A 15,669-nucleotide genomic window follows, 5' to 3' on the forward strand; every position below is an offset into this window, starting at 1 on the left:
CTCCCCCCCTCTCTCACCCCCCGCACCCTTACCCTCGCTCTCCCTCCCCTCTCTCTCGCCCTCCCTTGGCTCTAATTTAAACTGTCTCCTCCACAATTATTCTTTCCCTCGCAGCCCCTAGGTCATATTGTATCTAGAGGTAGATTGCCAGTTTTGCCCTTCACAACAGTCCCAGCTATCAGTAACTTTCAGATAAAGAAAAACAAGTAGTGATGGCTATGGCCTTGAACAAGATGTTTTTTCTTCCAGGGAATACTGGGTCATTATTTACCAGGGTGAAGAACAATAAGTGCTGCCACCTGCTGCAACATAGGTGTAATACAATTAAGTATTTTCTTTGTCCACAGCGTTTGGAAGGATAAAATAAACCATCAAGTGACCAAATCTTCAGGGAGAAAGAGATGTTTTGTGCGACAGGATGCACCCTCCATTATTTATAAATTCATTATGCTGGATGTGTGCCTCGAGTTTCTGAATCCTGTGTCTGATTCCACTGCAGCCTTGGAGCATAATGTTCAACATTATAAACATAAATGAGCAGACATTTTGGGCTCAGTTTGCAGGACTTGCTGTTGATTCAAAATGGTTACTTGTTACATGCATGGTGTAAATTCAAACGAACAAAAAAAAAATGAACAGGTTTTCCCTGGAAAGAAACGTTAACAGGGACAGCATCTCGATGCCTGTTTCCCACTGTTCTGAACAGACTGCCAGAATTTAGTCATTTAAATGCACTGTCTGTCAAATGCAGAACTAAAAAGGCTTGCTGGTAAACTTAAGAGCATCAAAACCTCTGCACTCTGCCACAACAAACCCATTCTTGTTGCTAATCCAAGTTGTCTGCTGAAAGATCATCTCTCATAGTCAACGTCTTGTTAACTTAAAAAGGAATTTCAGGATTTGAGAAGATTAGCCATTTTCATTTATTTTACTTTATGTTAACTCTTGCAATAATACATGTTTTGAGGCTGTTACTGATGAACATATGACAATAAGTTCAATATTTTGTAAATGTCCACTTCAATATTATTAGTTTTTATGTCTCTGAAAGATACAAATATTGAAAACCTGTTAAGATCTCACTGCACCTTTAATAGTTGTCACTTGTCACAGGATGTCAGCTGTGCCCACAGCTCCTGGTGGTTCTATCTCGAGATGCAAAGGGACATTGAGATGGTTTCCTCACCATTTAATTGGATAGACGTAACATAGGGTGTGGTGATATGACCACCAGAATACTGCAGGGGGCGATCTCTGTACCTGCAGGAAGACCACCTCAGGGCTGACTCCACCTGGCCGGCTGTCAATCAGCCGACCCAAATATAGACCTGAGCTGGCGCCTCCTGAGCCAGTCATGCGGGAGCCACCAAAGCATGAACTGGTGTTCAGATTTTACCTGAATAAAGCCTGTTGTACAATCTTGCCTGCTACCTCATACCTCAGTGCACCACATAGGGACAATAATTGTGAGAAGGGAAGCAGCCAGGAGATTCCAACCCAGATTTTCTGTTGTAATACATCCACTGTTCAATTCAAATGCTGCACGTCAACTTCATTCATCTTGGCTCTCAGAGTTGCTGAACCTCTCATCACAAGGGAGAGAGACCCCCATGCTCGAGTTAAGGGTGAAAGTTTAGGGGGAACTTCTTCACACACAGAACAGTGGGAGTGTGGAATGAGCTGCCAGCTGAAGTGGTGAATGTGGACTCAAATTTCACATATAAGAAAAATTTGGACAGGCACATGGATGGGAGGGGTATGGACTTGGGTGCAGGTCAGTGGGACTAGGCAGTCTAGACTGGGTGAATGGACTGTTTTCTGAGCTGTAATGTTCTCTGTCATGAGAAAATATGTAATCAGTTTAAGAAATCCACAGCCTTTTGAAGGATAGAATTCCAGAGTTCCCCGACCAAATATCTGCAAATATGAATGTGCACATGATTGCATGATCCCTAAAAAGTTCAATCTGCTAGGATGTTCGGTGCAGGCATTGCGGAGAGATGGTCCAGTTCCTGTGCTACACTGTTCGATCTTCTGAAGCATTCTTCCAAGTTGTCCACCTCCGATTGTCAGTTTTAGTCCCTTTTGTTCTGGATTGCACTACTCAGTGAAATCAATTCTCAGTTTTTACTCCATCAGCATCCTTCATCATTTGAAAAACACTGACCTTTCAACTTTCTGGAGAATACGTGTCCATATAACCATATAACAATTATTAGCATTGAAACAGGCCAAGTTGGCCCTTCTAGTCCACTTTCTCCCACGTAACCCCACTGACCTACACTCAACCTGTAATCCTCCATTCCTTTCCCGTCCATCTTCTCCTCAAATGCTAATATTGAGCCGGGCTCCAGCACCCACCACTCTGAGTAAAGAAGTTCCCCCCCCCTCATGTTTCCTCTAAACCTTTGCCCCCTAACTCTCAAATCATATCCTCTCATTTGTAATTCTTAAAGGACAAAGCCTCTCTATCTATACCCCTAATAATTTTAAATACCTCAATCAAATCCCCTCTCCACCTTCTGCGCTCCAAATTTATTTAACCTTTCCCTATATCTCAGCCCCTGTATCCTTGGCAACGTTCTAGTAAATCTTCTCTGCACCTCTCCAATTTGTTGCTATCCTTCCTGTTCTTTGGTGACCAAGCCTGTCCAAATAAAAGCAAAATGATGGGGAAACTTGCGCAGTATCTGTAGAAAGAGAGACAGTTAATGTTTGAAGTTGATGACCATATATATAACAATTTTCAGCACGGAAACAGGCCATATTGGCCCTTCTAGACCACACCAATTTATGTGCAACTCCACTAGTTCCACCTACCCACTCCCTGCCCATAATCCTCCAAACTTCTCACTTCCAAGTACTCATCCAACCTTCTCTTAAATGACAGAATTGACCCTGCCGCAACTACTTCTTCCAGTAGATCATTCCACTCAGCCACCACTCTCTGAGTGAAGAAGCATCCTCTTATATTACTCCTAAAGTTTTGCCCCCTCACCCTTAACTTAGGACTCCTTGTTCCAATCTCCTCTACTTTCAGGGGAAAGAGCCTATTCACATCTACTCTATCTATTCCCTTCAGAATTTTAAATACCAACATCAAATTCCCTCTCAACCTTCTACAATCCAATGAATAAAGTCCCAGTCTACTCAATCTTTCTCCGTATTTCAAGATACTGCAATACAGGCAACATTTTTGTAAACCTTCTTTGCACCCTCTCTACCTTATTTATATCTTTCCTATAATTTGGAGACCAGAACTGCACACAATACTCCAAATTTGGCCTCAACATTGCCTTAAACAGTCTCAACATCACCTCCCAGCTTTTATATTCTATGCTAGGATTTATAAAGACCAGTATATCAAAAGTCTTCTTCATCACCCTTCAAGGAACGCTGAACCGTTATTCCAAGATCCCTCTGTTCCTCTGCATTTCTCAATGCCCTCCCCTTCACTGCATACATCTTATTTTGGTTATTTTTCCCAAAATGAAGCACCTCTCACTTATCTACATTAAACTCCATCTACCACCTTTCAGCCCACTCTTCCAAGCATTCAAAATCCTTCTGACCATTCACCAGAACTCACAACTTAACCTGAAATACACAAAAGCGCTGGAGGATAAAGAATGTCGTGTATTACATTCTAAATTTAGTATTACGTGACCATAATGGAACCTTTACCTTTAAATATGTTTAATGAACAAAATCAGTAACTTTGATGAAGTGACAGAGAGAATGAATGCTGAGACAGTGGTTAATTTGCTCATGAACTTCCCAAAAGCATTACCTCACAGAGTTATTGCCGTATTTGAAGCCTATGGCTTTGAAAGGACACTAGACGCAAGATTGGCAAGAGGTCAGAAAGAAGTGAATGGAGCCAAGCTCCATTCAGATTGTTGAGAGGTTTGTCCTGGATCCCTTTTGGACTACTCTCATTTTATTTATTTTTTTACGGATACTGGACATGTTTCTGAAAACATACTTGTATTACTTCCAGACTGGCCTCATCTGATTGTAAGATGATCCCTGTTCTGTATTCTCCAACCAGTGGAACTAGTTTGCAGATGAACAGAACATCGGAAAAATAGTACAGTAAATAGAGAACTCTGCAGTGGGACCGAAAACAATGGGGCGATGAGGAAAGGTGTCATTAAATTATATTTAATTGTAGTTAGACAAGAAAATGAAGGAGGGAATGTACCAACATTGAGCAAAAAATCCTTGAGGTGCATTTGCAGAAATCTGGGGAAATGACATGGCTGTTAGAAATGGCAATGGATGGCCTTGAATGGATGACTTGGAGGGGACTTGTTTTTCTCTCAGTCCCTCTTGGTGACAGATCACAAGGAGTGCGTTTGTTTGTCCAGAATTGGAGCAATGGTTGCTCATGTGCAAGGAATCCAAACTGAACATCAGGCTGCTCTGAGTGGTGGCTTGTTAAAAGCTGGCCCATGTACTTTGTCTTAAGAGTGATTTGATCTCAGTAGCCTTGTGCACTGATCGATGAGGAATTATCCACCCTGGCTCTAGATAATTCCCAATGAAGGACAAGCCTACCATACCATGTTGTAAACTGTGGCAGCCATTTAAATCTGATCGTCAGGAGAGGTGATTGGATTTTCAGTGCTGGCCAATGCCCCTCAATAAATTTGATTATATTTTCTCACCGGATTTAGTTGCTTTGCAAGTTAAACTGATCCCTGGTCTTTTAATCAAATTGTAATTGCTGTATTGCATCGGTAATGAGTTCCTGAGAAGTAGATTGGGAACCATGACTTGTCACCGTTTCTTACAGGCAACTGAGGCTAGATTTTTGGGGATTTACTTATGCCTGCTAAACAAGAACAAGAGCATTGATGTATATACAAAAACCAACATATCAAAAAAATCGACTAGAAACCTTATTTTGTCGACTTGAAAAAATAAAATGGATCAAAAAGTCAACCATTAAAGCTTTCTTAAATATGATCTATTTTTTTCTGTTGATCTTGGGATTATTCCAGAATCTTCAACGTAATATTCTTTACCTCCTATGGACACTGCACGTCTAGCTGAGTTCCTCCAGCTTTTCTGTGTTTTGACGACAATCACAGCGTTCTTCAGACTTTCGTGTTGCAATCCCTGTCCTCCCACCTCTTCAATTGGCGAGATTGTGTGTTTTCCAGAAATCTGCAAAGCAGTTGCGAAAATCCTCTGACCAGGAAGGCAAAGACGAAGGTGAAAAGGATATCAAGGAGGAAGAAGATAAGAGTGACTCAGAAGCGGGAGAGGCAGATGGCAATGCAAAAAATGCTGCTGGATATCAGCAAGTGGATGAGGAGGTAACAGAGGTCTCCTGGAAGTCGAATGCTTCAGAAAATTCTGGCAAGGAAGTTCAATGAGATTTATTCTGCCCTTCCAGAGGTTAAGGTGTCAGAGCAGGAAGCTGATGGTGAAGGGGAAGGGTCAATAGACTGCAATTGAATGGGACAGGCTTTGCAGATGTGTCGATCTTTTCTCACCCATGCTGAAGGAGGCTATTCAACCATCTCACCTGTGCTAACTCTTTGAAAGAACAATCCAATAATTCTCCTCTGTTGAATATTGACATAGTTCCCCCCCACTTTTCAAGTTAATTCCCTTTGAAGTTCTATTGAACCAGATTCCACCTCCTTATGTAGCAGCGAGACTAGTTTATAACAACATATGATCAAAGCATATTATGACAATGTCAAACAAACTACTGCTTAGTTAAATGCACATTTCTTACAAACATGTTCATTGGATCATCGGTTTAAATGAGATTCCCCTTATTTTTCTCATGTGGTTCTAAAAGATATGTTGACAAATTTTTATCTGAAATTATTCATCTTCTTTGAAATAAAATGGTTAAAACAGCCAGCAGATGAGACAGCAACTTTGGTGTGAGAAGGAAAACAAATGTTTGGTTCACTAACCTGAAAGAGTAGCCAGTGTTTTCTCATCGGAGGGAATTGACTCCTTGACACTGATCTGAAGTAAACATACACAGTAGCATTTGACAGCATTTTATCGATGCACCAAAGTCCCCTTTTATGCCAGGTGCTTCAGCATTGCTGATAATTTGGCATTTGATTAAACATTTTCTATATGGTCTGTGCACAGATGTTTAGATATTGGGGGGAATCCAGGGACATAAGGTTTTGTATTTGCGAACTCTAGTCCTCCATCACATAAACCTCTCCTCCACAAATCCCTCCCACCCCCCACCAACCTGTCCACACAAACCCCTCCACTAACCCCTTCTAAACTCCCATCGCAAACTTCTCCACAACCCCTTCTATAAACCCCTCCACAAAACCTCTCCCCCCACAAACCTGTCCACATAAATCCCTCCGCACAATTTCTTCCCCTAACCCCTCCATAGCCCCCCCACAAACTCCTACCTACCTACCCCCTCCCACAAACCCCTCCTCGAACCCCTCTAAAGCTCCCACAAACTGCTCCATAAACCCCCTCCACAAACCCCTCAGAACAGAACAGCCTCCCATCCTCCATTCTGACTAGAACTCTCAGTGCTTTGCATCAGATCTTCCATCTGCCTTCTCTTTCCTCAAAATAAAAATAAGCCCCAACTTCCCTCATGTAGCCCCTTATCCCTAGAATATTTTTTCCTGGACTTTCTCCAATTTCTTTACATCATTCCTCTAATGAGATGATCAGAATCGTACATAATAACGTTTAATGAGATTACAACTGGATCTAGTTCAACCAGGCAAGTGGGCACAGGACGAACTTGACTCAGATAAGTGTGAAGTGAATACACTGGGTCCTGGAAGGTGCTGTAGAACAAAGAGACCCTGGGGGTGGGGTACAAGGACCTAATTCCTTGAAAGTGGCAACGCAGTCAGACTAGGTGCACTGAGCACAAGAGTTGGGAGGTTGTGTTACAGCTGTACAAGGCCTTTGCTGGAATAGAGTGGGCAACTCTAGTCCCTATAATATAGGAAGGATCTGATTAAGCTAGAGAGGATGCAGTAAAGATTCAAAAGGATGTTGCCTGCACTGGAGGGCCTGAGTTATGACTGTACAGGTTGGGCCTATATGCTCCGGAGCAGAGGAGGCTGAAGGTGTGATCTTACTGAGGTTTATAAAATCATGAAGGGCATAAGATAAGGAGGGTGGTCACTCTCTCTTTCCCAGGATGGAAGCATTCAAAACTAGCATTCAAAGGGGAGAGGTGGTGGGGGTGGATCAATAGCAAGCGCCGCCAGAGAAAATGATAGGGGTTGGAGAGGGTTGGTAGAATTACAGTGTTTAAAAGAGACTGGGACAGGTAGAGGAATAGCAAAGATTAAGAGCAGTAGCCCTCAAACTTTTCTTTCAACTCGCATACTGTACCACCTTAAATAATCCTTTGCTAACAACAGAGCACCTATGCCGTAGGTACGGTGATTAGTAAGGGATATGTGAGTGGGTAAAAAAGGACTGAGAACCATTGGTTTAGACTCCAAATGCAGGTCAAAGAGACCTGCTCAGCAAGGTCCCTCGGTCAGCATGGACAAGGCCTGCTTCTGTACTGTGTGACTCTATGACTCCAGTGAGGCAAGACCAGTGGTCCTTAAAGGTTTTGCATGACGTCCTTGCTTTTACACCTCACACCTTTGTTGGCAAAACCCAAGAGTTGCGTGTTCCTTCGGGACAACTTTCTCCACCTGCACTGTTTCACTGCTCCTGCGCCTGTTTGGAACCATCCCCTTTATTCTATGCTGCTTCTCGTTAATTCTTACCACCAAAGTACAACGCCTTGCACTTCTCTTTCAGAGCTTTCTTCTGTCACATGTCTGACAGAGTCAATACCTATTCCCTTACAGTTCACGATAATGCCAGTTCTGTGTCAGCTGCAAAATTTGAAATTCTGGCCTATTATATATTGATGATCTAAACCCAAGTTTAGATTGTTGAACTCTATAAGTAAAGAGCAATCCCTATCCCTGGGGAATAGCTTTATTATTCATCTTCCTCTACTCCAAGAAGCAACTATCCATAATGATCCTCTGGTTTCCGTTTCAAGATTCCTTTATTGCCATGTAATAAAAAAGTGTAAAATTATATGAAATTGCCTTTAATCTGCTGTAAGGCAGGCAGATTCACCATAAGCAGAAATTGCCAGGCGCCTCTTACAGTCAGAGAAAGAGAAGCCAAAGGAAGTCTCCCCCACCAAGAGCCACCAAGAGGTCATGGATTCACCTCCAGCACTCCCACTTCCTCCACAGCTGCACGGACCCCAGTCCAAACCATCGGCAACCCGAGCTCCAGATCTTAACTTCCAACACGATTAAGAACCCTTCAGTGCCCTTATCACCCTCTCGCATCCTGGTTCTGATACCTGGTTCTCCTTCAGTTAGACTCCAGCAGTCCGCAGCCTTGTGTGAATCCTTTGATTGCAGCCTCCAGCAGCCTGCATGTTTCTTGAGCAACATCGAATCCATACAATCCATATCCCTTTTATCCCAGGTGATTCAACTTTGCTGTTAAATTGGCATCTTGATCAAACATTTCCTGTAGGTCCTGTACATCACAATCTGTTGCATTAGCTTCATCTACATAAACCCATATCAAATTGGTTCCACACAATTTCCTCTTAAAAAAAAATACAGGCACACCCTGACTTACGATTGTAATTAGAACTGAAGGATCAGCCGTGGACCTAAGTCGGAATTTTTACCACACACGTGGAGTTCCAAAGTCTTAAAGCAAACTTTCTAATCAAATGTTGTATTTGACAAACTATAACAGGGTTACAGGGCATGTACAGGCCAAAATATCCGTACCTACTTTGTTAGTTGGCGCCCTGGGGTCCATAGGCTGGGCATGGCCATCTTGATTCCTGTGTGCATCCGCTAGTCTTCAATTGGCATGAGAGTTAAGGAAGAAAATTCAATACCATCAGGGAGTTTGACTCTCGCCCATGCCCAAATGAACTCAATTTACGTAACCCACTGCGCATGCGCCAACTAAAGACCCACGCACAGGAATCAAGATGGTCGTGCCCAGCCTATGGACCCTGGGACACTGACTAACAAGTACGCACATTTTGGCGTTATAGTTAGACAAATACAACATAGTCCACGTAAATTTTATTTTTTTCTTAAATATATTTGTTAATAATTGCAGATGGACTTAAGTCACATAGGTCACAAGTCGAGTAGCACTTGTATTCTGCTTGCCTTAATTCATCCATTTTCCTCCAGGTTCTAGACCCAGATCAATGTTTCCCACTACTCAGCTTGAACTGACTGGTCTGCAAGTTATTGGCTTCATCATCAAGTGTACCATCCGATGCTCAGGCACCATCCACATATCCAAAGATTATGGTCCTAGACCACGTAGATTCCTCCTGAATTTCCCTCAAAATCGATGACATCTTCTTCAACACCATAGTTAATTTGGGGGCTTAAAGTGACAAGAAGACTAGCGGTGCCCCACTCCCGATGACTCAGCCCCACATAAGTCCTCAAACGGGTTAGCGAAATACTATTACAGCTCTAGCGATCGAGACCAGGGTTCGAATTCCATGCCATCTGTAAGGAGTCTGTACGTTTTCCCCATGTCTGCGTAGGTTTCCTTCCCCCCACCCCCAACTCAAATTGATATACCAGGGGTTGCAGGTTAATTGGGCGGCTCAGGCTCATGGGCCAATATGGCCTGTTACCATGCAGTGAAAACTTGCAATCTGCAGGAGCAGGCTGAGCTGCATTAATGGGAAGCAAAGGGATCATTGATGTTTTGAATTGCCCACCGTTTATCAAGATGGCTGCAGATGGATTCACGCCTTGTGGGGTTGCATCAAATCACTGGCAGTGATTTCCAGATTTCTCCATGGTGAAATCCTGTTTCTGTTGAATAAGGAAGGTGAGACCTGATGGGTTTGTCACCACTGCCGCTGCAAATTCCAAATCAATAGCTTGGTTTTCTCCTTCCGACGTTGCCTCCCGACCTGCTGAGTGTTTCCAGCATTTTTAAGCTTTTGTTTCTCGATCCCCAAGTGCTTGCACCACCTTTGATCTTGTGATCTATTTGTAGCATCTGCAGCCATTTGTTCTAACCGCTCTCAATCCTTCATTTCAGACTTCGATCATCTGAACTCCGGCCACTAGACACGGAGGACCAGGTTTCTGCTGTCCACCATGGCCGTCTTACAATCATTCCTTCTGTCGACATCAGCAGTTTGTGCAGGCTTTCATTCATTGTACTCCCCACTATAAGTTTGCACACACGACAGTCCGTAAAACACAGAAAACGTTGTGCATTTTATAGTCTCCCTCGTCTGGAATGTTATGAACATCATTCTATCCACTCCTTCTGGTATTTCATTCTGATAATCGCGTAGCTGTTCTGTTACTGAGAGGATACAATATTTATTTTTGATGCTTGCTTTAAATGTGAAAAATAAACTTTTTTTTTCTTGTACTCAGCTTAATTTTATTCTTCACTGTGTCATCTGTCTTACAGGATTTTTAAAATCATTTATTTAGTATCTTTACACAAAAAAAATGTCTGTTCTACTGCTGTTCAGAAATGACTGTCTGGTAGAATAAAATTAATGGAATGCATGATGTTGGTGTTACTTCTTTCAGAGCTGCTCGAGTCTGGGACAGGGCTTGGCATGAACATGCACGTTTATCCCCAGAGCAGGCCCAGCCACCCAATGTCATAGTGAATAATATCGCCAACCTGCAGGAATCAACAATGCAGATATTGCAATCTATTCTTTTACAAAATGACACAAGAATGTAGCCTGAGTGTTGTCCGGATGATTGTGACACTATTGCACCAGGTAAAATCAGCTGGCCAGAACTGAAGATGCAGTGATTTTATTGGCAATCTCCCACTTCCATCGCGACTGCACTCAGAAACCTCAATTACAGCGCGCTTGTGTCTCCCCAAAATTTTTTTTTTAAATTATTCTTGCTCTTGAACATTCGAGATTTCTAATTCATTCAGGGTTGACACAAGGTTAATAGAGCTCGGACTTTTCTGTTTGAAGTGACAAAGGATGAGAGGTTACTTCATAGAGGGACTTAGATAGGGTGGATAGCCAGCACCCCTTTTTATCCTCTAGCCAATGCCAGAGGATATCTGTTTAAGGTGAGTGGAGGAAAGTTCATAGGCATGTTTTTTGCTCAGAGTGGTGGGTGCCTGGAATGCATTCCCGTGGGTGGTGGTGGAGGCTGGTATAGTGAGGACATTCAAAAGTCACTTAGATAGGCACGTGGATGTAAGGAAAAATATGGGTGTGAGGTAGAGAAAAAAATTAAAATTGCAGGGAGTAGGTTCATATAGGTCAGCGCAACATTGTGGGCAGAAGGGCCTGTACTGTTGTACAATCACATCTTCCCCAAACCGAGTGCTTGGAATCAGAATCAGGATATTGAAATGAAATTCGGTGTTTCGCGGCGGCATTGTAGTAAAAATATACATATTATAACCATCTTAAAACATTACCATAACATAAAATAATAAGAATAATACTGCACGAAAAGTAAGGCAGGATGTATTGATTATTCAGGAATCTGATGGCGGAGGGGAAGAAGCTGTTGAGTGCTCGTCTTTGGGCTCCTGTACCTTTTTCCTGATGGTAGCAGAGTGAAGAGGGCACAACCTGGTTGGTGAGGTTCCATGAGGAGAGAGGCTGCTTTCTTAAGACACCGCCTCGTGTAGATGTCTACGATGGAGTGAAGTCCGGTGCCAGCGATGTTGCAGGCAGAGTTAACAACCCTCTGGAGTTTATTCTTGTCAGGAGAGTTGGCGCCTCCATACCAGGCAGAGATGGAACCCGTCAGAATGCTCTCCACAGTCCACCTGTAGAGGTTTATGAGAGTCTTTGGTGACATAGCAAACCTCCTCAGACACCTCACAAAGTATACCCGCTGGCGAGCTTTCTTTGTGATTGCATCAACGTGGAGGCTCCAGGACAGACCCTCGGAGATGTTGATACCCAGGAATTTGAAGTCCTTGACCCTCTCCACTACTGAGCCCTCGTTGAGGACTGGGTCGTCTTCCCCTGAATTCCTCCTATAGACCACAATCATCTCCTTGGTTTTGCTGACGTTGAGTGCAAGGTTTTTATCATTACACCATTCAATGAGCTGATCTCTCTCCCTCCTGTATGCCCAGAATAAAAACAACTATTGGGAATGATGGCAGGACCCAGCAAATGAGCACAGGAGGGGTTAAGGCTGAGAAATTCCCAATGATATTTGGCCAGAAGTGCAGAGTTGCCGATTCACCTCGGCAGAACTCCCCACCTCCTGATTCACGCCCACTATCAACGAGAAAGGCCCAGAGCATTGTACATATGGAAGTAGAAGATATTCCATTAAAGACATGTGGCCTAGTACAGTTACAACATCTCACCAATAAGGAAAATTGCTTGGATAGTTCCCATTCACAAACAGCAGGAAAAATCCAATCAGGCTAATTACCACTCAGTTAGTCTCCCCTCAATCATTAGTAAATGTGGAATTGCCAAAGTGGGATAAGAGTGACTGCCTGAATTATCAAGACAGTATTTAACCACTTGCACCCACACCTCCTCCCTTGCCACCATTCGGGGCCCAAACAGTTCTTCTTAGCGAAGCAACATTTCACTTGTGAATCTACAGAGGTCACCTACTGCATCCAAGTGGGCAAGTGCTCCCATTATGATTTCCTCTACATCGAAGAGACTGGGCGCAGATTGGGAAACTGCTTCGTTGAGCACCTCAACTCTGTCTGCCACGAGAGTGTGGATCTCCCAGTGATCACCCATTTCAATTCCCCACCCCATTCCCTTCGTGACATGACTGTCCATGGTCTTATGCACAGCCAGACTGAGACCACCCACAAACTGGAGGAATAACACCTCATCTTCCGACTGGATGGGATGGTATTAATATCGATTTCTCTGGCTTTTGTTTAAACCCCACCCCAACACCACTTCTTCCCCCGTCGCTGGGCTCCTCCCCCAGCCAGCATTGTTGAGCTCTGAGATTTCCTCTCTTGGCTCATTCTGCCTATTCCTTGAGGAAGGGCTCAGGCCCGAATCGTCAGCAATATATCTTTGTCTCCTATGGACGCTGAAAAGACCGGCTGAGCATTTCAGTGTGATTTTACTTCAATCAGAGCATCTGCAGACTCTCATGTTTCACTGTGTTCTCAAGGAGAACTGGTAATACTGGGCATTGGGCATTGAGGGGATGTTCGAGGTTGCTGAAGGTGTATCATCCCTACTGGAGTTCCTCGGGACTGTCCCCTACACCCACCTTCAACTACTTCAATCATAAGGTTTGATGGTGATTATACACATCCAATTTCACTTGCAAGGGCTTGGAAAGTGAACCAGTCTGTGCTGCTTACAGCATAATGTAAAAAAATTATTCTAACATGTTAAATGACAAGTAAAATCGGTTCTCCAAAAGTGCCAGGTACCAAGCTTTTCCATTTCCTTTGCTATTGCCAATCCCATCAGCTGACACCACTGGTCCCATTAAAAAAAAAATCCCCGACTTGCCTTCTCCTGTTTCATGAAGTATCAACATCACCATTCATATTAGCAGCAGTTTAAATAACATCCTAAATATTGTTGGCATTCACTGAATTGATCATGGCATCATCAGGGGAAATATTTCCATCTCTGCCATGTCTATGGGATCCAGGATTCATATGTGGATGCACAGAGTACAAATGCAGGAAGGTTATGTTCAACTTGCACAAAACACTGGTCAGGTCACCACAGTTCTGGTCGCGACTCAGGAAGAATGGGTAGGTCTAGAGATGGTGCAGAAAAGACTTCCTACAATCTTTCCAGAGAAGAGGGATCAGTTACAGTGTTAAACTGGAGAAGCTGGGTCTGTTCCTCTTAAAGCAAGGAAAATTGAGAGGAGACATGAAGGAGATGGACACTAAAGATGATTCAATCTTCTGAAAGGGAACTGAATTGACAAGGTTATATAATGGCAAGGTTCAGGTGAAGGAGCAGGCATTGAAACGGATCTCCTACAAACCCAATGGGCTCAGTGATTTTTCAGCTGTCATAAAATTCGATGATCTTTAGATCATTTGACTCCATTCACTTCACCTCACATTCCACCGAATTCCTCACTCAGGATTCTCACTGCAAGACTTGACTATTCCATGACAAACTTGGGCTGGCTTTCCCCATTCCATCCTTCCTGAGCATTGACCACAAAGTTCTGAATGACCTAAGCTCTCTGCTGATCTACTCTACCTCCTCATTCAACAATGCCTCACCTCAACCTATTCAGTTTCCTCTTTCACTCTGGTCCCTCCTATCTCTGTAATCTTCTCCAAGACAAGAGATGGGAGGAATGTTTTGGAGAGACATCAGGAGTAGGTCTTATACACAAAGAGTTGTGGGTGCCTAGAATGCATTGCCAGGGCTGGTGGTGGAGGCTGGAACAATAGAGGCATTGAAGATACTCAGAGATAGGCACATGGATAAAAGAAAAAATAGAGGGTTATGAGGTAAAGAGGTTTTTTTTAATTGGTATATATGGGTCAGAACAAAATATTGTGGACTATAGGGCATGTACTGTGCTGCAGTATTCTATGTTCAATTGCAAAATTTGTCTTATGAGGCAAGGTTAGGAGAGCTAGCATTTTTCTCTTTGGAGCAAAGGATGAGAGGTGAGAGGCATAGATAAGGTAGCCAGCCAGCATGTTTTTTTCCCAGGGCATGAGTAACAAACACCAGAGGGCTTCTGTACAAAGTGAAGGGAGAGAAGTTTAGGGGAGAGATCAGGGGTGAGCTCTTTTTCACAGAGAGTTATGGGTGTCTGTAATGCCTTGCCGGGGTGGTGGTGGAAGCAGGAACAATAGGGACATTTAAGAATCTTAGACAGGCACATGAATGAAAGAAAAATAGGGAAACATTAAAGAATGAAGCTAATGGGCCTGCCTACATTTTTACATGCGTTGATAAAGGGTTCAAGCCTGAATCATTGGTTATGTACATTTATTTTTGCTCAATAAAGAACACTGTTTAATCTGCTGAGTTTCTCGGGCATTGTGTTTTTATTTTAACCACAGTGTCGGCAAATTTCCGTGTTTTCCATATGTAAAACAACATGGCTTCCTTTCCCTCATGAATCTTTTGTTCTTCAGAAAACTTGTCTGGACCTTCTGCAATGTTACTTCTTTTTTTTAAAATCAGCCTTTCAAAGCGTTCACGCTAAATGCTCCTGGCTTTCTGTGATGTTGGCTGAGGTTCTGAATGACCTATCATTTCACCTTGAGCTCTGCTTGCCTGCCATCTTCAGTTGTGTTGTGCCATCTTTAAATTGCTGACTCACTGGTGTCATTCCAGCAATAGAGATTCTCATTGTGGGAGTCTAATTTTGTCATCAGTGTTCGTCACCTGCCTGTAGAAGAATATTAAGTTCACTGAAACAAGAAGTATCAGGGAAACACATCTATTTATTAAAGCAGTTGATTCTCAACTGCCTGAAACATGTAGTGCAAAGATTAACACTGCCTTATAAGGTTAAAATAATCCAACAACCTTAAAATCAATATTCAAACTGATATGGATTCCATCTTTAATGTTGCAATAACTGCAGCTCAATGATAAAACAAAACTGATATGAACCATATAAAGATAAACAAGGCTGAATTTTAGCTCAAAATGTATTTTTTTAAAGGAAC

The 15,669-nt window shown here is 42.9% G+C and overlaps 2 protein-coding genes across 3 annotated transcripts in view; one reads left to right on the top strand and one right to left on the bottom strand.

Annotated features, from left to right (window-relative positions):
- LOC138749151 (hepatoma-derived growth factor-related protein 3-like) overlaps positions 1-10,444 on the top strand; it is a 74,228-nt gene extending 63,784 nt beyond the window's left edge. Inside the window, exons 5-6 of the mRNA XM_069910143.1 lie at positions 5,169-5,324; positions 10,093-10,444. Coding sequence (XP_069766244.1) covers positions 5,169-5,324; positions 10,093-10,107 — 171 coding nt within the window. The 3' untranslated portion in view covers positions 10,108-10,444. The remainder of the gene's footprint in view (positions 1-5,168; positions 5,325-10,092) is intronic.
- Positions 10,445-15,031: 4,587 nt separating this feature from the next.
- The window catches only part of LOC138749150 (transmembrane 6 superfamily member 1-like), a 43,186-nt gene continuing 42,548 nt past the window's right edge, over positions 15,032-15,669 (bottom strand). For both annotated transcript variants that reach the window (XM_069910142.1, XM_069910141.1), the window contains exon 11: positions 15,032-15,386. In XM_069910142.1, the coding sequence (XP_069766243.1) occupies positions 15,344-15,386 (43 nt within the window). In that variant the 3' untranslated portion in view covers positions 15,032-15,343. The remainder of the gene's footprint in view (positions 15,387-15,669) is intronic.

The sequence above is a fragment of the Narcine bancroftii genome, chromosome 14 (assembly GCF_036971445.1).
Source record: "Narcine bancroftii isolate sNarBan1 chromosome 14, sNarBan1.hap1, whole genome shotgun sequence".
Taxonomy (NCBI): domain Eukaryota; kingdom Metazoa; phylum Chordata; class Chondrichthyes; order Torpediniformes; family Narcinidae; genus Narcine; species Narcine bancroftii.